At 40.5% G+C, this 26,227-nt stretch overlaps 1 protein-coding gene across 2 annotated transcripts in view; it reads left to right on the top strand.

Annotated features, from left to right (window-relative positions):
- The first annotated feature begins 267 nt into the window (after window positions 1-267).
- GALNT5 (polypeptide N-acetylgalactosaminyltransferase 5) overlaps window positions 268-26,227 on the top strand; it is a 45,163-nt gene continuing 19,203 nt past the window's right edge. For both annotated transcript variants that reach the window (XR_011472479.1, XM_070423449.1), the window contains exons 1-3: window positions 268-1,721; window positions 17,967-18,133; window positions 20,323-20,442. Coding sequence is in view for 1 of the 2 variants with exons in the window: in XM_070423449.1 (XP_070279550.1) it covers window positions 268-1,721; window positions 17,967-18,133; window positions 20,323-20,442 (1,741 nt within the window). In the remaining variant the exon portion in view is untranslated. The remainder of the gene's footprint in view (window positions 1,722-17,966; window positions 18,134-20,322; window positions 20,443-26,227) is intronic.

The following is a 26,227-nucleotide window of genomic DNA, read 5'->3' as shown; positions in this document are numbered from 1 at the left end:
TGACCCGGGGACAGTGTTCCGCAGGGTTTAGCCAGGGGCCAGCCCAGCGGGCACAGATGCGCTGCTGTGAAATGCCACGCAGGCAGAGACTGACAAGCGGTAGGAGCTGAGCTTTCCCCTTGGACTGCTGTTTCCTGCTGTGTTCAGGGGAGGGGGGCGCCTTCTGGCAGTTCTGCTGCTGCTGCTGCTGCTGCCGCTTCAGCTCCCTCTGCACTCAAGGTAAGCAGGCTCAAAGGGAGGGCAGGCTGCAAGGGAAGCCTTTGTACCATGAACAAGATCCGAAAGTTTTTCCGCGGAAGTGGGCGAGTCCTGGCATTTATATTTGTAGCTTCTATCATCTGGCTGCTCTTTGACATGGCAGCTCTCCGCCTCTCATTCAGTGAGATCAACACTAGGGTTCTGAAGGAAGACATAGTCAGAAGGGAGAGGATAGGGTTCAGAGTCCAGCCAGACCAAATGAAGATTCTTTACAGCAGCATGAAAGAGAGAAAGCCCCCACTCAGGGGCCACGGGAAGGGAATATGGGGCAAAGAGAACTTTAGAAAGACGGAGGAGGGTGTGCTCAAGGTTGAAGATAATTTGGATCAAATCCAGAAGGAAAGACACATACAGAAAGCTCCAGGAAGTGTCAAGATTGCACCTTTGTGGCATCCTGTACATCTGCAGACCTTTCCTGTGACTTTTATGAAGCCGATGACAGAGGAACATGCCATCAAACCTGAAACCTATTCTCGCCCTGTGACCCCAAAGCAAACGACAGCTCAAGGGGTTCAGAAAACCACATCCATAGCAGCCAGAGGAACTCCATTGCCCCAACTATCTCTACACACAAGACCTTTTGGTATAAACCAGGAGGTCCAGAAGAGACATAGTCACAGCAGTGACACATCAAAACAAGCCGCTGAAAGGAACCTGGATGTGACCATCAGGTTTAATAGTGACAGATCAAAGCAGAAATCACAGGCTGTAGCAAATGAGAGGACACTTCCTGCCAGTCCACCAGTGCCAAAATCTAAAGAAGCCTTAACCTTAAGTAAAACTGAGGCTCAGAGCAAATATCTAACTGCATATAAACACAAAGCCAATAAGAACCTTCCCTTTCCCAAGTTCTCTGCCAATTTAAATCACTTAAAGAAGCAATCTATTAATGAGACACAGTTGGGAGACTTGCCAAAGGATGATGGAGCCAAAGTGGCTGGTGGGAAGAAATTCAATTTTTCTGAAAGCCATGTTGTGATTATAACCAAGGAAGAGGAGCTAAAGACAGACACCAAACGGGTCCCTAATCCTAAAATCAAAACTGTATTTCCTTTCGCATTGGGTGAAAGACAAAGAAAACACATTTCCAAGAACAGAAGTGAGGCATCTTTCTCTTCACTTGCTCTACAGAGAGCAACAGTGTCTCAAACTCATCACATCTTAGCTGGGGGACTAAAGCCAGCAAGAATCAGCTTAAATGACAAGGTCCAGCATGAAGAACTCAACCAAAGGCATACAAAAGCCCTTTCACCTAAAGACAGCGAAATGCACCAAGTATTAAGCGTGGATATGACACTTTCTCCAAGGGACCCCAAAGCCCCAGGGCAGTTTGGACGTCCTGTGGTTGTGCCCCAGGGAAAGGAGAAGGAGGCAGAAAGAAGATGGAAGGAAGGAAACTTCAATGTCTACCTCAGCGATTTGATCCCAGTGGACAGAGCCATCGAAGACACAAGACCTGTTGGGTAAGATCCATTTCTCTTCTCTTTCCTCCACACCAAGTATGTTGGCTCTGATGTAGAAAAGAGTTATTTCGAGATAATTTTGTATGATTCTTGGTCACCTAGAAAACTAAAGAAATATAAATCATTAGACATAGTCCAAATAGTCTACCACCCACAAAAGGAAAAGTTCCAATATTAGTACTAGTATACCCACTGTGTCCTCTTCTTACTCTTATTCCTCTGAGACTTTGGCCCTCACCCCTATTAGCTTATGTTTCATTTCCTTTCCTCTATTGAAAACATAGAAATGATTAGATGAACTCAATTCTTAATAAGATATGTATGAATGATAGAGCTTAAAATGTCATTCCACTAGAAGAGTGACAATAAAGTGAATTCCCAGTTTCAAAACTTTATATTGTTAGCAGGTTTGGCGAGAACATATTTGGGAATGGAGCACAGATAAGGCCTCCCTATAATCATATTTTAACCAGAAAAATTCTGCCTAATCATGACAAATGATTACAAAAATAGCAAGTGAAAAGTGACTTTTCTCCCTAAAGTGTAATATCTTTTGTAGGTGGGGATTGTAGACAGCTCAGGAGTTCACTTATACAGGAACAAGATTGTTGAAAAAAGTCAATCAGGCAATAACTAACAAAAACCTGTACAAGAGTATAATAATAACTGCTTGTATTTCTAGAGTTGCACCATTTACAAAGAGCCTGCCTACACATCACATGAACTTCATAAGAGCCCTAGAAAAGAAACTGCAGATTTTATGGGTTCAAATGAACAGATGAGGTGCTCAGAAGTTCTATCACTTTCCCAAAGTAGCATAGCTCTAAAGCTGCCCAAAGAGCCTCCGTGAACCCGAGTTTCAAGGAATTAAACTCCTATGACTACATCACCAGAAGGCAGACCGAGTCACAACCATATGCTCTGATTCAAATACAGTTGGGTCCCCACCTCTTCTTAACTCTCTCATAAGTTAGGGTTCTTTGTACCCATTAACATCAAAGCTCCACGTATGCCTTGATATGCAGGTCCCTGAGCCAAAGAATCTTTGCCTGGAATTTGGAGTGAGGGAATGTCAAGATTCCAGTGTAGCACACTTGGTATGTAAACAAGGGCTTCGTGTGGCCTCAGTAGAAAACGCTCTTTTTGTGACCTAGGTAGTCAGTGCTACCAGGAGGAAGGCAGAGATCACTGGGCCTGTGTTCAGAATGGCAAGTGGGGCCTCAGTACTGTGATGCCAGCCACACGGAGGCCATTTCCACTCTCTTAGCCTTTGGCAGATGACTTTCAGACATGCACTAGTTGCCTGCATAGGCCAGCTACTGTGCCATTCATGTTCGTCACTCTAGTGAAACTCACAGATCCTAAGGAGAACACAAATGAACCCAAAATAAAGACAAAGAAACTGAGGACCCAGGAAGTTCAATTGTCAGTGGTGACAGAGCCAGTAATTATAGAGAAATGATTAAAATCCACGCTCAAAATTATGCTGTATGTTATCTGCCATCTCTTGCTGATTACACCTCCCCCCGACCCATAAAGGATCTTAAAAATTATGATGGCGCAGCTCTGATCTGAAGTTTTGTAAATTACACATCACATGTATTTTATATGATTTATATACACATATGCCAGCTTCTAACATAAGTGCGAGGGAGTGAAGGAATAGTGAAAGTAGCTCCATTTCAGCATCCCTTCAATAGCCGGCAGATTGCTACGGATCCTGGGGAAGAATCAGACATGCACAGAAGCAGAGGCTGCAGTTCCAAAGGGCAATTGTACGGGGGCCAAAAGCAAGTAATAATGATGCTATTATGCATGTGATTTATGGAAGGCTTGCTGACTCCCAGCACTTATTAGTTTCTGAAATTTGGTCCATGGAGGTGAACAGCCCAGGAAAGTTACTTTTACAGTCGTGTTCTGTCTTTGGAAGGAGGCTGTCCAGATTGTAGGAGAAACTGACACGTGTGCTTGAGAGGATGAGTCAGACAGCATGTGGCTAGGCCCTTCCCTCTTATCACACAACCCACCTTGGCTAAACACAGCTGCTCTCTGCAAGTTGCCTACCTGATGCCACTTCACCAACAGGATGGAGGTGACAGTTTAGTCACCAGGGATCCTATGCCTGGGACCCGCTAAAGTATTTGCAACCCTTTCGTGTCATTCTCCTTGAAAGGGAACAAATCTTCTTTTTTTCTTTTACTCAAACACGCCAACTACAAATATGTGCAAAAATACGTATTCATATGGATAAAGGTTGTAAGAAAACACAAATGAAAAATATTGGCAGGCATTGGAGTAAAGTTTTCTTACTTTGATTTTATTTATTTTCAGCCTTGTTCATGAAGTATATGAGATGGATTTAAAAATATACATTAAGATCTTTTTAAGATAAAATGTAAAAGTAAGCATAAGAGAAAAATTGTTATAGAATATAAAAGAAAGTGTGTGTGATGAGAGGGAGAGAGAGAGAGAGAGAGAGAGAGAGAGAGAGAGAGAGAGAGGTTAGCCTTATAATTAGCCACAGTAGCAGCCCACTGAAACCTTTACATCTTAAGAATTCTGTGGAATCTCTCCCTTGCTGCCTTTTACATTTCCCCCAAATCTACTATTACAGATTGATTACTGGCACATCATAACTACCAATTGAATATAGATTGAATTTTTTAAAAGGGATAAAAACCATAGATTTGCTAGTAGGTTTATTTAAATTATATTCCCTTCAATAAAGATAATAATAACTAGTTATAGTTAATATCTCCTTAAGGATGATGCAGTGGTTCTCAACCTGTGGGTCGCGACCCCTGAAAATACATCCTGCATATCAGATATTTACATTACGATTCGTAACAGTAGCAAAATTACAGTTATGAAGTAGCAACAAAAATAATTTTATGGTTGGGGGTCACCACAACATGAGGAACTGTATTAATGGGTCGTGGCATTAGGAAGGTTGAGAACCACTGATGGATATGGTAGGAGGAGGTTGGCATTGAGGAAATGAGACAAGCAGGACAACCTCATCTGCTCTCATTCTAAAATCAGATTCTTATTTCCAAATCTGATCTTCCCTCCTTTTCTCCTGAGTCCCCAGAAATCTTTCTAAGATGTTAAGATGCAATCATGGCCTTTTCCCAAACCACAGGAACTCCTTGCTGTTTTCAGCATTTTTCCTCACTGTCCTTCTCAGTGACACCCGTTTCTGCCCCTTGCAGTGTAGCTAGAGCTTTCTGGATGTGGCATTCTCTCCAGTATAGGCCCTCAGCATGAGAAAAGTTAGTCTCATTACCCTTTCCTACATATTATTATACTCATTACCATCCACTAATGTTTTTATCAGCTAGTCCCTTCCCACAGTCTCCCACCAGCCTCCCCTTGCACGGTCCTCACCATTTCCTCCCATACATTTTAATTGGACACGGCTCAAAATCTGACTGCAGCTTACCTCACCTGGACCACGGTGTGGTTGTAACCTCTGAATTCCAAGGCCCCTTCCTTAATGCTCTTGTGGTCACTGAAACACTCCTTGTTGCATGCTCTGCACTAACTAGAGCCTTGAGAATCTAGTTTGCCTTCTCTGTGAAATTATAAGCGTCTGAGAAAAACTCTATCTTGTACTTTATTTTGCACTCCTTAGCAGTGAGCACAGTGTTGTGCACTCAAAAGATACAAGTTTACACAATATGGCTTTAAAAGATGTGTTGCTCTAAAATGGTTTTTTAAAATATGTTTTTATTGATTTTAAAGATAGAGGAAGGGAGAGGAAGAGAGAAATAGAAACAACAATAAGAGAGAAATATCAACATTGAGTGGCTGCCTCCTGTACGCCCCCTACTGGCAATTGGTCCTGCAACCTGGGCATGTGCCCTAATGGGGACTCGAGCCGGTGGTCTCTTGGTGCATGGGTCGACTTTCAACCACTGAGCCACACTGACCTATTCTTTAGTGCATATTTTTGTTACTAGGGGCCCAGTGCACAAATTTGTGCACCTTGAAAGAAACTGTGGGCTTCGAGACTGCAGTGGGCACAGGGGTGGGTCTGGGCCCATCCCCCGTGCCCCTGCCCAGCCCCTCCTGCCATGGCCCCCAGTCCCCTGTCTGCCAGTAGCCCCGCTCCTGCTGCTACCGCTCCCACGTGCTGACGGTGCTGGCCCTGTTCACACCTGCTGATGGAGCAGAGCTATTGGGGCCAGCGTCAGCAGCGGTGTGAGCGGGGCCATTGCCGACAGTGGGTATGAGCGGGGGCTGCTGGTCCTGATTGCCCCTCAGGAGCAGGGGGAGGTGAAGAAGCCCTGAGGGGTGATTGGGGCCAGCAGCCGTCATTCGCACCCACTGATGGTGCAGAGCGATCGGGGCTAGTGCAGGGCGCCGGCAATGGGTGCGAGTGCCGGGCAGGATAGCAGCATGCGAGAGCAAAGAATTTTCAATAACTACCAGAGGCTCGCCCTGATGACAGCAACAGGTGTCCTGCCTTGGTCTGGTGTACCCACTCACCTGCTCCACCATCCCACCCTGGCCAATGCCTGCCATGTTCTGGGCCCCCCCCGCCCCCCCTCCCCCCGTGGTCAACAAATGTCGTAGCAAACAATTGTTTGGTTGTTCTGCCATTTGGTCTATTTGCATATATAGGGTTTTATATATATAGATTGTTTTGTTTTTTTATTTTAATGTTTTGACTATCATGGGAGGAAAATCTCCTTATCTTACAAGAATGTTTTATGTCAGTAAGTAAAATGCAATTTCACTTTTGCCTATAAAGTATGTTTAAAATTAAATGCTTGGTTGACAGTCATTTTGAAGTTTCAGAATGAATCATTTTTTTAAACAAAGTTAATCTTTATAGTTTTTGCTCTTAATTATTAGAGTTTGTTTCAATCAGTTGTAACCCATACGCCATACAAGTGTTGTTACACATGGCCCTGTCCATTGAAAATGCAGGGCACTTCTCCTCAAAGAAGTCTGTCTTTGGGCCTGCAGCTAGAGTTAAGGTGGCACTCCAAAAATGAACTCTTTTAAAAAGTGCACTTCCTGAATCTGTATTTAGAGAAAATGACTCCACAAGGTTCTTGCTGCCAGCGTTTCATTTTTAAAGTACACTGAGAATGACAGCACGCTCCCCCACGCCTGCTGTCGTCATGCCCGGACTCGGTGCAGCTTCTCCTGCAGAGCTCTGGCAAGCCCCTCCACAACATGATGCAAAGCGGTCTTCATGCTCTTAGCCCGCAGCTGAGGCTGTCAACCAACAATTTGATTCCTTCCTACACATCTAAAGGGAGTTTTCTTTTGGCACATATGAAAAGCAAAAGATAGCACCATGCATTTGCCACAAACCAGTCTAAATTACTGGGGGGAAGGAAAAACCTTTCTGGAACCTTACTTTCCATCCCTCCCCTCCCTTTCCAACCCTTGTAGGGTCAAAAACCGTAACTAATGAATTACTGAAGGTGGAGGAGGAGGAGAAGGAGAAGCTAGGAGAGAGAAAATAAACTGACCACATATCCTTCCAAACTTCAGGCTCCTAAATTTATGAGGCTTGGGAAAAAGAAACTTTAAAGTTAAATGAAGTTCAAATTCTCTTATTTTTATATGGGATGAATATTTTAATCGATCAGCCTGAGACTGCTTTTGTGACTAGTAGTGATTGGAGAATATTATCTGAAAGTGACTGGAAAAGCTGTGAGAGACTCCCTGAAAAACCAAACGGGGGGTGGGCAGGGGGAGGACTCTTGCAAGATGGATGTGAAGGGCTTTTCTGGCTTTCACCCTTATAGGTCAACACTATGCAATGGTGCGTGTGTGTGTGTGTGTGTGTGTGTGTGGCACATGCCTGTACACATTTGTGTGCTTGTGTGTGATACAGCAGCATGCACTATTTCACTGAAAAGTCGTGTAGGAAAATTGGAAATAGAAAGCAAATTAGTTTAAAATCTGCAGGCTAGACCATATAACCAAGGTTAAATGTGGCTAAAAGATAATTACAGAGTATTTTGATACTTTTATCTACCACACTTTCCCCATAACTAGGGGAATGTAAAATATGTTTCAACTGCTAATTCAAAGAGAAGAAAATAGTTAAACAGTGTCTAATATATGTAAAACTGACCAATGTTAAATCAAATCAGTGACTTTTTCTCCTAAACCTAGACCTAGAAGTATTTCTGGGAATGAGGAATCAGTAAATGTAGGAATTCAAACCTATTTGTACTTCATTTTTACACATCCAATTAAGGGCCCAGTTTAATCCCAATTTAACCATTGGCCTAATTTTATCAACTTCTTGCCATAATATTGCCATGGCTACTCCGGTGCCAGAAAATAACTTCCCATTGGCTGTTCTGGCTGAGCCATTCAGAGCAAGAGCCTCTCGAAAAGGAAACATTGTTTGCTCAAGGGTCAGAAACTTCAGGACATAGCACTGTTTACAAGTTCTGTTTTGTTGTTTGCTTTCAAAATGAAAGGATCTTTGTAGAGTCCCCTCTATAAAAACAACACAAAACAAAAAGGCATAGACACAGACAACAGTATGGTGATTGCCAGAGGGAAAGGGGAGGGGAGGTAGAAGAGGATAAAGGGGAGATTAATGGTGACGAAAGAGACTTGACTTTGGGTGGTGGACACACGATACAATATGCAGATGATGTATTAGAAAATTGTACACTTGAAACCTATATAATTTTATTAACCAATTCACTTTAATAAATTCAGTAAAAAAAAAATAAATAAATGTCTATATTATTCCAAACTACATCATCTTCTAAATTGGTCCAGCTTCTAAAATATTGGTTTACGGACATGTGTAAGAAGGGGCAATATGGAGAAACTCAGTATTTATAAGGTCCTTTACGACTTGCCTCTCATTTGCTCCTTAAAACCACTCCTCAAGGCAGGTGGTATCATTCATTATCCCAGCTTTACCGATAGAGAAACTGAGACATCAAGAGGAGACTGAGGGGTCAGGGTGCAGCTGATAACTCAGATGGTGGCGGTTCATTTCATTCCATGTGCTATTTGCTCACTGACTCTCATGAGCTGACACACCATGCTAGGCAGCTGGCACCTTTCACCCTTCCCATCATCTCCTTTGATCCTGACAATGGTCTGTAAGATGGATAAAGTGCTGCCTCTCCTCATTGACAGATGAGGGAAAACACCCAGGAAAGGTAACTTGCCCACCGGCCCACAGCTCTCAAATGGCAGGGCTGGGACACAACTGCTGGTCTTCTGATGCTTCCTCGGTCAGTAATAATTCTCCTACACCAGCTGGCTCTCTCCCAGACCCCAGCCACAGCTCCCTCATGGTGACCAGCATCACCTCCACCCTGCCTGGTTTGCCAAGACTCTCTGAATAAAGGAATCTCTCCCTTGCTGAGCCTCACCAAAAAAAGAGCTTATTTATGTTCCAGGCAGCAGTGTGTATGAGTGTGTGTGTGTGTGTGTGTGTGTGTGTGATTCTAGTCAATCCTCCCCGCAGACATACTACCTCTCATATGACTTGCAGAGGAGAAAAGTGAGGCTCTAAACACCAACCAATATACCTGCAAGCCAATGGCAGATTTGGGATTCAAAAGAACATTTTGTGACTTCTAATCTAGTGATTTCCCCCCATTGGGTACAGACCCCTTTTCTTTATAGTCATACTAGAGGCCCGATGCACGAAGTTCGTGCCAGAGTAGGCCTTCCTTCCCCCGCTGCTGGCACTGGCTTCCCCCTGGCACCCGGGACCCAGGCTTTCCTCGCAGCCCCAGCTTCATCTGGAAGGTCATCTGGAAGGATGTCCAGTCTAATTAGCATATTACGCTTTTAGTATAGATGACTTTGGCTGAAATGAACATTTCTGTTTTCCTTATACACAAGTCAGAGGTGTGTGAGAGAAAATATTTTTTTTGCCTGTTAGGTACCTCATCAGAGAGAAATTTAATAGGAAGCTGTTTTCTATACAGCACTAAGCAAAGGTGATTCTTGAAAACTGCCCGACATCCACAGCTCAGTAGTGAACAAATATTCTGGGCTCCTGCTGAGCACTCTAACCTCATGGTCCTGCTTCAAAGGCCTGGAGCACAGTGTTAGGCAGAAGCAGAGGGTACATACTAAAGGAGTAAGCAAAGGAACAGCCAAATGTGGCCCGAGAGAGGGCAGAAGTATTTGAGCTCTGACCTGAGGGTAGGGAGTTAGAGAAGGGGGGAAAGAGGTAAAAAGAGGGGTCTATTGAGAAATTGAGGGAAATCTGACATAGGGTGAAACTATACAAGTAAGTAGAGTTCACATACTCAGGGCCATGTTAGGGTTCTTCTAAGAGCCAGCGGGAAACATTGAAAAATGTAAAGCCATAGGAAGAACAATTTACTTTTCTTAGAAATCTCATGACCCAGAGGGAAGCAAAACCCTTATGGGTGAATGAGGCTAATGATGAATATAGAATCACCAAATATTAATACTAGATGATGTTTCAAAAGCAGTCTAATCCCTTCTGTTCCAAAGAAGTCTGAGGAAGGAAGGGGCTCATCCAAGATCCTACACTGTGGGAGAGAGAATGCCCCCTAAGATGCCCTAACCTCCACCCAGAACTTTTTGCACCACATCACACCACCTCCTGCTCTCCTCCCTCCCTCCCAGCTTCACTCTGAGAGCTGCCTGCTCAAAATAGCCTATTGTTAAAGTGATTAATGTGGATGCTGGTGGTTTATGTGTCTAAGCCCCAGTCCAGTAGCTTTGATATTCAGTTACCCCAGGAACCACGGCTTCAGCCCGCCAAGGCCTTTGGAGTGAATGTGACTGAAATCTTCTAAATTAGTAGTCAGGCAATTCTGACTAAATGTCAGGAGTAGTCTACCCTAGATATAACAAACCCTAAAAGTAAAATTGTTATATAATAATACTCTCTTATCAGCGAGTGCAAAAGAAGTCCCAATAATCCTAAGGTCTTGGAGAAAATAATAAAATTTGTGGCAGAGCTCCTCAGCTACAGGCTCCATTCTCCTTCTGATCATCCTGAAGATACCAGAGCTTGGGCAGAGAGCCCCTAAGGCTCACAGCGAGGCAGTGGTTGAATTGCAAATAGAAGCTGAGAAAATATTCTCCTCGACCTTCTGTTCAAACCTGAGAGGACTGAGATTTGACCTACACTTTGACTGTCTTGGAATAAAATGAAAAATTCATAGACGTGAGAGAATGTTATCATTCCCTCGATCTTCTCATCTGAAACCTTCTTTATTTGATGGGCTACATTCAAATCAAGCTAGTGGCTGAGGATCAGCACACACAAGCCAAGAAAGTGAAACATATCACTCTCTGAGTCTCTTGATAAATGATGAACCCTTGATAGACTTGGATTAAAGAACTGCCTGAGCAAAGGGCAGTGCCCCCAGTCAAAATGGGTGTATTTACATTGTTCGTAATCATAGGTCCTCACATAGCTTTTTTTTTTTTTCTTTTTTTTTACCATGGAGCTTGCAAAGTATTCATTGCAAAGTATTCATATCCATTATCTCATCAGATCTCCACAGACATTCTGTGACGAAGGCATTGGAATCTTCCTCCTAACAATGAGGAAACGAAGGTTCTGGAAAGTCATAGGGTATGCCCACGGTCATGCAGACAGTGAATGTCTGGGAGGACTCAAAACTCAGTCCTTCATCATATTTCTCAAGTCCAGAGTCTTTTTGTCCCACCACAGGAGCGTATCAACTTCGTGCAGGACACGAATCCCCCACATTAGAGGCCTCGTTTATTTGTAGTTGTTGGATTGGCTACAGTAATCAGTCTAGACTTCCCCCAAACAAAATAGGTTGGACTAATTTTTAAGGATAACAAGGGAACTGCAGACTCCAAATACTTAATTTTTGTAATGAATGGACATATAGAATAAAAATATGATTCCTTATTCTCCAAAAAATGATTACCAACCCAGAAACGGCTTGCATTTAAATTAGACTTGACTTTAGCTGTGATTCCTCACCCAGGATAGCAGAGCACAAGGTTTCCAACAGGCAAATTAGAAGAAAGAAAATTTACTTCAGTTGGGTCAGTGTAAGATAACTTGAAATCGATTTTACCACCTGTGAAAACTAGGCGGCTGATGGCATGTAAAAATGGTGTGAGAGCTAATAACTCTGAAAATGTTCTGGTCTGACCCACAGTGCCTTTGAACAAAACAGCATGCCTCTTTTCCTAGACACCCAAAAACATGTTTAAGCTGTTTAGTACTGCAGGAAACCAGGCACCTATAAATATTAGAGTGGCCTGACATTGTAGCCACCTGAACCAAGGCACACTCTGAAACTCTGTGTTTGAAGCCTCTCCCATCTCCTTCTGTGCCCACTTCCCCACTCTTTAATGCTTCCCCTTTTCCAGACACCAGTATGATCTGTACAATACAGTCCTCCACAGGGTTTTCTTCAGTGTGATCCCTTAAATACATCTAAAATGTGCTTGTCAGTAATTAGCAGAGGCACTCCTTATTTCCTGGGATATTAGCATCTAGTGCAGTGGTTCTCAACCTTCTGGCCCTTTAAATACAGTTCCTCATGTTGTGACCCAACCATAAGATTATTTTCGTTGTTTCTCATAACTGTAATGTTGCTACTGTTATGAATCATAATGTAAATATCTGATATGCAGGATGGTCTTAGGCGACCCCTGTGAAAGGGTCGTTCGACCGCCAAAGGGGTCGCGACCCACAGGTTGAGAACTGCTGATAGTGGAATCTTTCCTAATCTATCCACCTGGTTTCCCTGGTGAAATCAAGGCACCATGACAGGCTGTGGTCAGTGGAGGATCAGATGGGTGGTGAGTGGAGGTGCCGTCCCCAAATCTCTGAGAGCGTTTTCTGCCTCCAATTTCAGGCTGGCTAGCATTACAATACTTCTTAGAACTTCCTTTTAAAAAAGACCAAAAATCTACTGATTTCTAATATAAGAAGTTTCATTTGCATTAGCATCCTTGGTTAACTCTTCCCAATGTAACCAGATGTTTCTACACTTAACCAAATTTCAACCACAGAGCAACTCTCCAGACTTCACAGCCAGCCTGGCTTGTTCAGATGGCACATGCAGATTTTGTGCAGCTGACCCTTCCTTTTTAGAACTGATTTATCTTCCCAGCACCAAATGTCGTAAAGAATATTTAAGTGTGAAATATGTAATTCCCATTCATTTACATTATAATGTTAAAAAGTCATAGGAAGTCACTGTCTTTTCTACCCTCCCTTTCAATTTTCTACTCCTCTTAGCTTTACTTCCTCTTTCCCAAACTAAAGCCCGAGATGAAGCATTTTACCATCCACATCAGCACCCTCCAACTATTCTGTCACTTTTCTTTCCACCTCATTTGCTCTGGTGACCTCCAAACTTGGATTAATCTAACAGTCTGCTTTATCTCCTCCTACAGCTAGGCTGCCAGACACTGGTAAAGCAATCCACACTTGTATTTTGACTACAATTTTGGGATATCCAAATTCAGGAAAGTGCTCAAGGCCCCTCAGATTGCATGTGTGTGTGTGTGTGTGAGGGTGTGTGTGTGTGTGTGTGTGTGTGTGTGTGTAGGTGTAGTTAGCAAGTACTGTATCCCATTGTTCTTTGTCTATCCCAAATATTCTGTTTTCCTCAAGTTTCTACCCTATTACATGAGCAACTAACCTTTCCTCCTGTATGAACTCCAAACTCTTTTAACTTCTCATCCCAGAAACATAAAATTATTATTATACATTATCATCATTTTTCTTATCTCAAAGGAAATATCTTTTCCATCATTTAAACTTGTGATTTAAGCTCTATTTCAACTCCATTCCTTCAAACATCCATTCAATCCATAATTATCAAATAATTATATGTAACAATGCTAGAAGCTTGTGGCACTGTAGTAAGCAAGGGATATTTGCCCTGCCCTCAGAAAATTCTAGATGCAGAAGATAAGGAAGTAAAGTAAGTAAATTAATGCTCCTTCAGGAATACTGATGACTGTAAGAGAGAATAAAAGGAGGGTAGCTAGTTTTGATTGAGTAGTTAGAGAAGGCTTCTCTGTGGAAGTAGTACTTCAGCTAAGACCTAAATGAACAGAAGCCAGCCATGAAAGCATAGGGAGGGTCTACTTGAATTTTCACATCATTTAAAGAACTAAAAGGTCAATGTGGCCATGGGAAGTGTGCGATGTGCTAGTGGAATAACTCACAAGCAGTTGGAGAGATGGCCAGAGGTCATACTATATTGGGTCCTGTAGGCTAGGGTGAAAATTTTGGATTTTTTCTACTTTATCTCACAGAAATCATTGAAGGATTTTAAACAGGAGAGTAGTGTGGATGTGGTGAAGAGTGGAATTAGAGAGTCCAGTTAGGAGACTTCGGCAATGATGCTGAAGAAAAATGATGGAAACTCAAGAAGAAAGGGTAACAGAGGAGGTTAAAGGTGGAGCTGAGATATATTTTGGCAATACAATAGGCAGAAGTTAATGAGAGATTGGTTTTACTGACAGAAAGAGAGTGAATCTAGAATTAACGTCCTTATTTGTAGATAAAGGTGGGTGATGATGTCATTAATTAAGAGGGAAAATGCAGAGGAACTGGTGGGTGAGGTAGAGTGAAATGAAGATTTCTATTTAAAAAAAACTTATGTGTAGGATGCCTGTGAGACATTCAGAGGTGAAGTTAAGTAGTTGTTTGGATAAATGAGTCTGGAATTCAGAGACCAATCTGGCCAGAATATAAACTTGGAAGATAATATTTAAAGCTGTGGAAATGGATGAGATCATACAGTAGCATTGTACACAGAAGACACAAAAACCTCTGAGAATCTTCTGTTCAGAGAGTAAAAAGAGGGAAAAGCTTAGAAGGAAAGTTAAGGGAGAAAGCCAGTGAGTGATGAGTGAAAACCAGGAGAGTATAGTGTTTCATGAGAAAGAAAAAGAGAGTAACTCAAGGAGGCAAGACTTGTCATTGAGTCAACTGCCACTGTAAGTGATTAATACAAGAAGAGAGACCTCGCTCCACCAATAATCACAAAATCACTGATTCTTTCAACTATCAACTCAATGTATACCTTCCCTGAAGCCCATAAATATGATCTGTTTCTGCCTACTCAGGAAAGGGAAGGGAACAGGGATGACAAATTTGCCCTATACCCACCTAGTTACCCTATCTCTTTTCTTTCTAGGTTTCCTCCCAAAATAGTCTACAAAATAATCTCAACTCCTTCATCAACCTTTTATTCTAAATTCATTGTACTCTAGCCCCACCCATTTCCTCCTTGGGGAACTTTAGTCCTATTATCTCTCATCTTTGATAGTCTCCACCAGAGATTCTGATCATTGGACTGTCACATTGCTTTGTGAAAAAAATTTCAAAGTTTAAAGTTTGTCTAGTATCAAAGTTATACTTCAATTGCTGGAATTATTAGTAATTATGCAATCAAATGCTATAATCTTTTACTTAATGCTTAGAAATCCATCATATTTTTTCTCCCTTTTTCTAATATTTTTTTTTCTATAATTGAATTATAAATAATATTAGAGGCCCATTGCATGAACAGATTTGTGAAATAGGCCTTCCTTCCCCTGGCTGTTGGCACCGGTTTTCCTCCAGCACCCAGGACCCAGGCCTTCACTCCGGCTGCAGTAGAGAAGCCAAGCCTCTTCAATCTTCGGTTGTCTTCAGTCTTCAGTCTTCGCTCCGAGGCTACATATGCAAATTAACCACCATCTTTGTTGGGTTAATTTGCATACTCATCCTGATTGGCTGGTGGGCGTAGTGGAGTGACACCAATTTGCATGTTTCTCTTTTATTAGTGTTCTAACTTTTAAAAAATATATATTTATTGATTACAGAGAGGAAGGGAGAGGAAGGAAGAGAGAGAAACATCAATGATGAAAGAGAATCATTGATGGGCTGCCTCCTACATGCCCCACACTGGGCATCGAGCCTGCAACCCCAGCATATGCTCTGACTGGGAATTGAATGTGACCTCCTGATTCAAAGGTCGACTCTCAACCACTGAGCCATGCCAGCTGGGCTAGAACTCTAAATTTTAATAGTAGAATTTATAATTTGATGTCACCAATTTAACACTTTCATGATCTTCAATGTGCAACTTCAAAGAAGATTCAAATGTAGTTTATTATTTTTTTTGTAGTTTAAAAAATAACGAAGATATTCCCTTACTTTAATGGTTCTATTAATTCAAAGTAAACCAGCCTTTTGTTGACAGGTAAAGAGGGCACTCACCCATCTAAGGAAATAACAGATGTGTCATCTTTCTCTTCAAAAAAAGTATACAGTTGACCTTGAACAAGATAGGTTTGAATTGTATGGGCCCACTTACACATCGGTTTTTGTTTGTTTGCTTGTTTTTCTTTTTTGGTAAATACAATCAGCCCTTATATCCTTGGGTTTCACATCTTCAGATTCAGCCAACCCAGGATGGAAAACAGTATTTTTGCATTCCCAACTGCCAATTCCCCTCCACAGATTCCTCACCACAGAGAGAAATACTGCTTTTGGACCATGGTTGGCTGAATCCATGGATGTGAAGGGCAGATTGTAGAGTCAAAGTTATATGTGGATTTTCCACTGCACTGGGACTGGTGCCCCCAAACCCTGTGTTGTTCAAGGGTTAACTGTACATGTTTTCTAGGTGAATAATGTTGGGTAAATTATTTATCTTCTTGAGCTTCAGTTTGCTCTATTTGAAGAAGAGTATAATAATATGTATCTCAAGTAGTTGTTATAAAAATTGAATTTAACTATGGACAGACTGTACAGTGCTGTGCAAATGTGAGGTGTACCTATTTCTTATTTATGACCTAAACAAAGTGTAACTACCCCACAAAATGCCCATCTACTGCCAGCTACTTTTGTTCTAGTATTGTTAAGACTTCCTGAATGTTTATTTCTGGAGCCATACCTGGACCAAAACTTGAGTCCCAACTCTGCCCTTTACTAACAGTATATTCATGGACTAGTCTCCCCATGATTTTAATTATTCACATATAAAAAGAGAAAGATATGCTGTTGGTTTAAAGTTTAAATTGAAATAATGTAGACTGCCTATAGTACTTAGTTATGATCATCATAATTTAAATATTGCATTGCTAACGGTTGTTGTGTTAAAGGATGGCAAATACTCTTTGTGAAGTTCCACTGGGCACAATCCCAGAATAGTAACCCAGGCAGGAGATGGAAAAATGCCAGCAGTGAGGCGGTGTGCAGTGCAAGGCATGGAAGAAAACCAAAACCAATTACAACCCACCTGAATACCAACTCCCACTGTAGCCTTCCTCTCATTTTTATGCCAGCAAAATGATTTCAACTGTGGTTAATCTTTAGTAGAGAGAGTCTCAGCAAGAAACACCCAAATGGATAGAGAAGCTGAAGAGTTTAATGATTATATATATAAGATTATATATATATAGTGTCCCAAAAATGTGTATATATATATATATACACTTTGAATAATTATAAAGCAGTATTTATTAAAATACATTTCATTTTCAAAATTGAGTTATCAGCTGTTAAAGTGTGTATATACTTTTGGGGACACTATATATATATATATATATATATATATATATATATATATATATATAATTTGGTATTAATTCAATTACTCATAGAGTGGAAAACATATAATTTATTTGGCACTTGGCAGAAAGCCAGTTGGAAGGACAATCATAAACTACCTGGTAGCATTATATAATTCTGAATGTTCTCTCATGGTAAATAATCTAATTAGGATAACAAACTACTCCCATTTGGTGAATTTCTTTGCCAAGAACTGTGCTAGGCATTTTATGAGCATTCTCACTAGGCTGTAAAACTCAGTTCAATAAGAACCATTACTTCATCTCGCAGATGAGGAAACTGAGGCACAGAGAGATCAAGTAAGGTATTAATGAATAAAGATCTTAGAAATATTGGTGGTTGGATTCAAAATAGTGTCTAACCATCTGCAAAGCCCATGTCCTTTCCATTACAGCCTAATGCCTCCATAGGAAGTTCTCATGTCTCACATTGTTAGTCCTTTTACACCAACTCCTGTTAGTGGCTATTCTTCCTTTGCTCTTTTATTTTGTTTATACCCCTCCCCAAGAAAAAGCACACAATAGAATCCTCTTTGATATATATAGATAGATGAATAGATGATAGATAGATAGATAGATAGATAGATAACAAATATACACACACAATAGTAGTTTATAACTCTTAAATCCATCCTGTGGATCCTGTTAGCATATCGCTTATGCTCAGCTTGTATTCTGGCCCAGGTGTGCAAAGCAGCTCGTTCACAACAACCTCCCAACCACCAGTGTCATCATGTGCTTTGTGGATGAGGTATGGTCCACTCTCCTGAGGTCTGTTCATAGTGTCCTCAATCGCTCTCCTCCACATCTCATCAAGGAGATTCTGCTGGTGGATGACTTTAGCACCAAAGGTAAGAAAACCAATCCTGAAAAATCAAAGTTTGATATAAAACAAATGCAGTTTGGATGAATGGCAAAATTACAGGGTAATCTGATAAAGCATATACATTTTACAAATGCCAAATCATCGTTCCTAACAACCATCCGGGGCCCTGTCCAGTTAGCCTTCCCAAACTTCCTTTCAGCTGTGACCTCTCTACCATGCAGGAGTGATTTTCTAACTCTAGCCCTTTGGAGATGGGCACTATGAAATCTAGAAACTAGAAGATATTCTCTCAATTGCACAAACATATTTTTTATGGGATCTAATAAGCAAATACCTTACAATTAATGGGGTGCCTTTCCTATAAATAGAGTTTGAGTTAGATTGTATGGAAAACAAGGAAATGGAAGGCCTATGGCTTCTTCCTCAAGAGCAAAACATATTATATTTTCAGCTAAGTGTTAAGAAGATGAATTGCCAATGGGACCAGAGAGATGAGGTTCTAACGGAGTTCAGAAGAAGACTCCTCCATTGTAGGGCTTTACATTCGTTTTGTTTATTACAGAGAAGACTCTCTCTCTCTCTCTCTCTCTCTCTCTCTCTCTCTCTTTCTCTCTCTCTCTGGATTGTCAAGTAATTTGTGTGTGTAAGTGGTCCCAAGACTACCAGAGGTCCCATGACTGCCATGTTATAAATTCCCCAAATGCAGCCAACTTCCAAAAAGTTTAGAAAATAGCAAAGAGATGATAAACCTTAATAGAGCAGGTTAGCCTTGTTCATGACCACAATGACAGCCAATGATCTCAGCCTCAGAGTTTCCCACCGGAATCACACGGAGCTCCTGAAGCAACGAGATGCCTAAGGAAAACTAGTTGAAAACTTTAAGAAGGCAGACACAGAAACAGTATGTAGTTACTAAACAGGTAACAGTCACTTTAGGAATGGCGTATCCAGGTTTTGTGGGATCAGAAGCTTCTATGAGTCTTTTTAAGAAAAACAACACAAAGTGAGTAGGAAAGTGAGCAGCAGAATATTCCTAAAGCCAGTCCTCCCTGGGAATGTTAATTGCACATAGAAGTGACCACAAGGCACATCAAAATACCTCATAACACCCGCTCCCCTCCCCCCCCCCCCCCCACACACACACACATTCCTTTAGCTGGACATCAAACAAGACCCGGTAGGTGTGGTGGAGGGGGATGTCACAGCAGGAAGTGACAGTGTTCTTAAGCAATTACAGTCGCAATATCTTTCTTTTGCAAATTTTTCAGTTTGCATACTTAGCCTCATCCCTGGGCCTTAGAAGGGGATTTTGTTAAGGGGGGTAGGGGGTGGTGGTGGTGGTACAACTTTAATTTATTTCTAGGTAAATTTGCCCCTGGACTTACAAGTACTCAGAAAAGGTGATCCCTCCTGTGTGTAATTTGGCAACACAGAGAAGAAGGATTTGAGATTTTAAAAAACAGTTGGAAAAAGAAAAGAAACAAAAAGAAAAGAAGAGAAGAGAAGAGAAAAGAAAAGAAAAGAAAAGAAAAGAAAAGAAAAGAAAAGAAAAGAAAAGAAAAAGAAAAAGAAAAGAAAAGAAATGAGTATTGAACCCAGATAAAAATTCATCCAAAAAAAAATGACATCAGAAAATAAAATAATACCCAAAGGAATAAAATTTCATTTGCAACAGCATGGATGGATCTACAGGGTATTATGCTAAGTGGAATAAGTCAGACAGAGAAAGAGAAACACCATATGATTTCACTTATATGTGAAATCTAAAAAATAAAAATAAAATAAATGAGTAAACAATACAGAAATAAACTCATAGATACAGCGAGCAAATTGATGATTACCAGGTGGGAGGGGGATTGTGGGGATTGGTGAAAAATATGAAGGGATTAAGAAGTACAAATTAACACTTATAAAATTAATCAGAGGGATGTAAAGTACAATACAGGGAATATAGTCAATAATATTATAATAACTATGTATGGTGTCAGGTGGGTACTAGACTTATTGGGGTGATCATTTCATAAGCTACATAAATGTCTAATCATTATGTTTCACACCTGAAACTAATATAATATTGTATGTCCACTGTAATTGAAAAAAAATTTAATTTATAAGTATAATAGTTTTTAGAGTTTAACATTGAGGAGGCACTACTTTTGCTATTATCCAGATCTAGTTAAGTGATGTCTTTTCTATTCTCACACTCTGATATAGATTACCTAAAAGATAATTTGGATAAATACATGTCTCAGTTTCCTAAAGTTCGGATTCTTCACCTCAAAGAGAGACACGGCTTAATAAGAGCCAGACTGGCAGGGGCACAGATTGCAACAGGTAAGAAGCTGCTGATTTTCTGTTTTGTTCACATTTTTGTTTAATTTTAATTTTTTTAATATACATCAAATGTGAAATAATAGTACAGTGCATCCATATATCTGCCATTTTTTGCAATATGTGCTTCATCACACATATACACAGACACATCTATACATACACATCTTTTTTTAAGAACTTTTGAAAAGGAATTTACGGACATCATGACACCCTATCTAATACCTCAGCAAGCATCTCTGAAGAACAGAGACGTTCCCATACATAGGCACAACTTTTAGACCTAAGTATCACCTAATATATCACCTTTTCAAATTTTCTCATTGCTCCCAAAATATTTTATATGGCTGCTTTTTTCTTTTCAAATTTGAGAACTAATTAAGTTCCATGTACTGCATTTGGTTGCTTGCTCTCCTTTGTCCCTTAGTGTAGAATAGACAACGTCACAACCATTGACTTGTGGTGTATGTTCTTTTGAAGAGTATAGGCCATTTGTATTGCATAATTGACCACAGTCTGAAATTTTCTCTTTCTTCCTGTCACCTACAGGATAAATGTTTTTGGCATGAATACTATAGATAACTCAACTGCATAAGTGAAGGAATTGTGTACTTATTGCTTCAAATCAAGAGGTACATGATGTCAGGTTGCCCCGCTGTTGGTGATACTCATTTTTGAGCCCTTGGTTAAGATATTAGCAGCTAGTTGTTAATGAAAAGTTAGTTGTGGGGTGATTCTTTGATCCAATCAGATATCCTGTTTTCCTCACAGACTTTATCTAATGGTTTAGCATTCAGTGATGATCATTGCTTTATTCAGTTATTACACTGAGGGCTGCAAATTTATTTTTCTAATTATATCATTTCTTCTTTTATTAGCTGACATTGACTTGTAAAATAGTAATGTCTCCCTCCTCCCCTCTCTCCTTTTTTCCTCCCTTCTCATGCCCCTATCACTATGGATTTATAGTTTTAAAAAATTAAATGTGTATGTTATCAGTATTATTTGGTGGGGGGTGTGCTCAGTTGTCCCAAATTTGAACACCAGGAGCCCCTTCAAGCCTGACCCCATCAATATTTCAGATCTTCAGAATTTTAAAATTGTCTCTCCTCTGACATATGTTTTCTCTTTTGATAGCCCTTTCTGTCTTCCTAAAGAGCAATATGACTTCTTTCCTCACCCTTTGTTAGTATGTGGGTGTTGGTGATGAATAGGAGAAGTGAACCTTTTCTGTCCATGGGTATTCTAAAACGAACATTAAGCATTTTGGTTCATTTTCACATCTTCTATGGAAGGACCTCAAAAAAATATCTGACATTTTGTACCAGGTATCATTCTAAAAACTTTCTACAGTAACTAAATTAATCCTCGAATAATTTAATGAAGTAGGTACAATCATTTTCATTTTACACATTAGGATACATAGACACAGTGACATTATGATATATCCATGTTCTCTAAGCTAATAAGTGGTAGAGTCAGGATTGGAACACAGAAACCTTCACTCCAGAATGGTCACTCTTATCTACTCCACTTTGCTGTCTGTAAATAGGTAGCCACCATTCTGCCCCTGTAAATCATGCATTGCAAATCTCCACCTGGTTGCATTCAAGCCTATCCGGATGGCAAATTATGTGCTTACCCGAGTTTCAATTCCTGTAACTATAGCTCAAATTTGGAACTCTTCTTATCCCACTGGTTTGCTAAAAAACTGTCTTCTCTCTTGGTAATATGAATTTTCAATTGACAACAAATACATCACACCAAAACTGGCATTGCAGTGACAACTAAGATTCTCAATAATGAAGTGCATTTGGAAAAATTAAATGAACTTCCATGTTTGATTTTCTATGGAAAATAATTGTCCACAAATGATACCAGAATAAACTGGTCAAGAAATAGTCCAAATAGGTAACCTTTGAGCTCAGATCTAGTTGAAGAACATTTCCAGGAAAATAGAACAAAAAGTATAAATATACTGATGCAGAAACAAACTCTGTATATTCAGGTTAAAGAAAGAAGTTTATTATGACTGATGAATGCTAACGATGGAAAGAAAGGTAGGAGATTCATTTAGGAAGAAAGGCAACGGTAGGCATTTCAAAGTTTATGCATCATTTAAGGAGTGTAGGTAATATTCTTGGCATAATGTAATGCCAATAAAGACATTAATGAGGAGAGTAAAACTGTCTGATTTATATTTTAAAAGCTTAGTGTGGTCACTTTGTAGAGAATTAACATTAGGGAGATGAGAGGAAAAGGTAGGGAGACCAATTAGGTGGCTATTGTAGTTGTCTAGGCATCAGGAAGGTACCAAGACAGATGGAGGAAGTGGTCAGACTTAGAATATATTGTGGACATGGAGCTTATAAGACTTGACATCAGATAAGATGTGAAGAAAGTATTAACGAGAGGAGTCAAAAAAGAAACCTAGGATTGGAAAGAATTTGAACAACTCAATGGGCAGTAGGATCATAGCCAGAGGAATAGATCTGGGATTGCAAATGAGTTCTGATTTTGTTCATGCAATTTCGAGGTGAAAATTAGACATCCATGTAGATGCCTAAGAAAGCTGATGAATACAGAACCACAAATGGTCTGCTTGTAAAAAAAAAAAAAAAGAAATTTCCTCCGCCTACAAAGGAGAGAGTACAAAGCATGCTAGTAAGGATCTTCAGAACAGTCTAAATTGTTAGACAACATAGGAAGCTGTCTTCAAATGGAGTGTTATGAACTTGATCAAAGCAGTTGCCTAATTGGCCCATTCATGCACTTGTAATTACAACTGTAAACTAATTTCTTTGAATTTAATAAATCCAAATATAAAAATATAAATCTGTTTCTCAGTCATTCATTAGCAACCTTGAGTACATTAGCCCAGTTTTATTTTAGTAACCTTTAAGCTATTTTATTATAAGATAAATTTTTACATCACAACTCACTATCGTTTCTGAAATTCTGAGTCTTCTACAAAAGAATAAGGGCAAAGCAGTGACTCCGATCTCTAGCCATGTCCACTACACATTCAGACTCCAGGGCTCGATCAGTTCTTCATCTAAATCTGATTCAGGCAAAAAGATAATCTCCAATCAGTTGTTCACTAGGAATGAGGAGTTAGAGAGGCCAAGTAGGATTTCAAAATGTGAAGGGAAGGCCATGGCCAATGAATCTCTAAGGAAAGGCTCCCATAGGAAAGCAACAGAAGAAGAGATGTGGTAGTTGAGGTACAAGGGCATAAACCAACCAGCTGGCCCAGTGACATCTTACCCTGCCAAGAGGAGCCTATAATCAGGCAGATTCAGTAGAGAGTCGGAGTAGAGATCAGACTTTCATTTCCTTCATGGCCTTTAACAAAATACTTGACATTGCTCTTTGCATTCCAAAGAATGAGTTGGCTAACTTTAAGAAGTGGCATCTAACTCCTGGCCAACTCTGAGGTCTCCTAAAGAGCAACCGTCCTGTAAATTTCTACAACTAGTTTCTGCTGAAGTTAAAACAGTTGGTTTTCTTAGCATCACTTATAAATCATAATGCAAAATTAAGTGGTGAGCCAGGTCCACATTCCTCAAGGAACCCTAAACACAACACTCCAGCACTACTGTGTGCTGGCAGCCATCTCCCAAGCTGGTCGGCTAAATATAAGTGGGAGTCGTGCTCCAAAAGGAGCCAAAAATGTTTGGCACATTGAGTGGCTCTGGGGTGGCCAAAAAAAGCAATAATAAGTTGCAATGAAACCCATATACAAACACTCCAGCATTACTGGAACTTACTCTTAGAAAACAAACAAATAAACAAAAAACCTTGCCAGGTGGCTATCCAGATTGAGCTAATTATTCTGAGCTGTAACTTAAACACTCATTGTTTATGGGAAAAATATAAACAATACTCACCACTTATTAAGCATCTAGGTATTAAATAGATATTAGAAATAGCCTCATAAGGGAAAGCTCAAAGAGCTTAAAGTTAACTCTCCAATGTGGCGAAGAGCAGCCATCCTGGGATGAAGACAGTTCTGTGTAACTTCAATCCTATGTCTGTTTCACCATGCCTCTCAAGAACAGTGTGTAAAATGTCCATAAACAATATCCAGAACAATTAGAAACCCCACCCAAAGTTAGAGACACAGCTCCCTGTTCTGATTCCCGTGATCCTGTTTAAAAATAAAATGTCTGAGTGTGGAGCAATGACATTCTTGCATGGGAGGTCTCGTCCCTCCCATAATACAGTATAGAATGTCTTCTGATGTTTTACCAGTGGTTCTCAACCTTCTGGCCCTTTAAATACAGTTCCTCATGTTGTAACCCAACCATAAAATTATTTTCGTTGCTACTGCATCACTGTAATGTTGCTACTCTTATGAATCATAATGTAAATATCTGATATACAGGATGATCTTAGGCGACTCCTGTGAAAGGGTCGTTCGACCGCCCAAGGGGTCAGGACCCACAGGTTGAGAACCACTGTATTTAGACAGAGCGATTTCCCTCAGGTCCTGGCAACAAGTGAATGAGAAACTGTGTGGGGATCTGGGACAGGCAGGAATTGAAGGCAAGCGTGGGGACCCATTGTGCTGCCACTGGGGCCTGAGGTAGATGATCCAACCCCTTTGACCCTTTAAGCCTGTTGTGGGGATAGGGCTAGGGTCTAGCAGAAACTGCTATTTGAACTCTGGGTCTGAATGGACAGAAGTGGAGTGGGGGCAGCTAAGGTTCTTTGTTCCTCAGTTTTCTTATGTCTTAAATGGGAATAAATTTGGACCTATACTTCAGGTTTATTGTAAAGATTAAATACAACCATGTATAATGCTTACGACAGTGTCTGGCATAGAGCAAGCACTTAATAGATGATAAATGATGTTATTAAAGGTTTGTCAAGAGCAGGGGAGAGCAGCCAGGTGTCAGAGTGATCAATTAACGCAATGAACCCAAATGAAAGTACAGTCACGGCTTTCATCACTTGCTGCTATAGTGTAAGTAAAGAAGCTAAACAAGAAGAAAGTCCCGGTCAAGGCACATGCCCAGTAGGGGGCATGCAGGAGGCAGCCTATCAATGATTCTCTCTCATCATTGATGTTTCTTTCTCTCTCTCCCTCTTCTGTCCTCTCTGAAATCACTAAGAATATATTTTTTTATAAAAAAAAAGTACTGAGTCAGAGTGTACAAAAATGTTTTCAAGATCCACCCCCCTCCCATAAGATGAGGCAGACATATCGGCCTGAGAATGAGGCCTCCAAATGGAAAAACCTGGGCTAGGAACACAGATATCCATAAAAGCGTGTCCAGCTGAGAGGGAAGGAAGGCCTGAGTCCTCGACTGCACCTCCCCCAAGTGCACCAGCTGTGCACCAAATTTTCCAGGGGAGGGTGGCTTCCTTCATGAAGCCTTCAGGGTAAAGCCTTTGTAATTGCCTATGGGAGAGCCTAAAAGATTCCACGTAGGATTTTGGCCAAGCCAGATTCCTCTGAGTATTATTAATATCACACACACACACACACACACACACACACACACACTGTTTGGAACAATGTAGATACTGCTGAGATTTCATTGAGAAGAGAAAGGCTGTTACTTCACACAACTAATTTTTTAAAAAGAATTCTTAATAAATAATTCTGGCCTCCAAGTTTTTTTCCCCTCTTATTTTTTATCACAATTTTAAAATTGTGATAAAATGTGAATAACATAAAATTTTACCATCTTAACCATTTTAAGTATATAGCTCTGTATTGTGAAGTATATTTACATTGTTTGCAACCAATCTCAGAACGCTTCATCTTGCAAAACTCAAA

This window comes from Myotis yumanensis, unplaced genomic scaffold, assembly GCF_028538775.1.
Source record: "Myotis yumanensis isolate MYYU_CA2020_CCGP unplaced genomic scaffold, mMyoYum1.0.hap1 SCAF_8, whole genome shotgun sequence".
Lineage (NCBI taxonomy): Eukaryota > Metazoa > Chordata > Mammalia > Chiroptera > Vespertilionidae > Myotis > Myotis yumanensis.
This window is presented reverse-complemented; position numbering and strand designations above follow the sequence as displayed.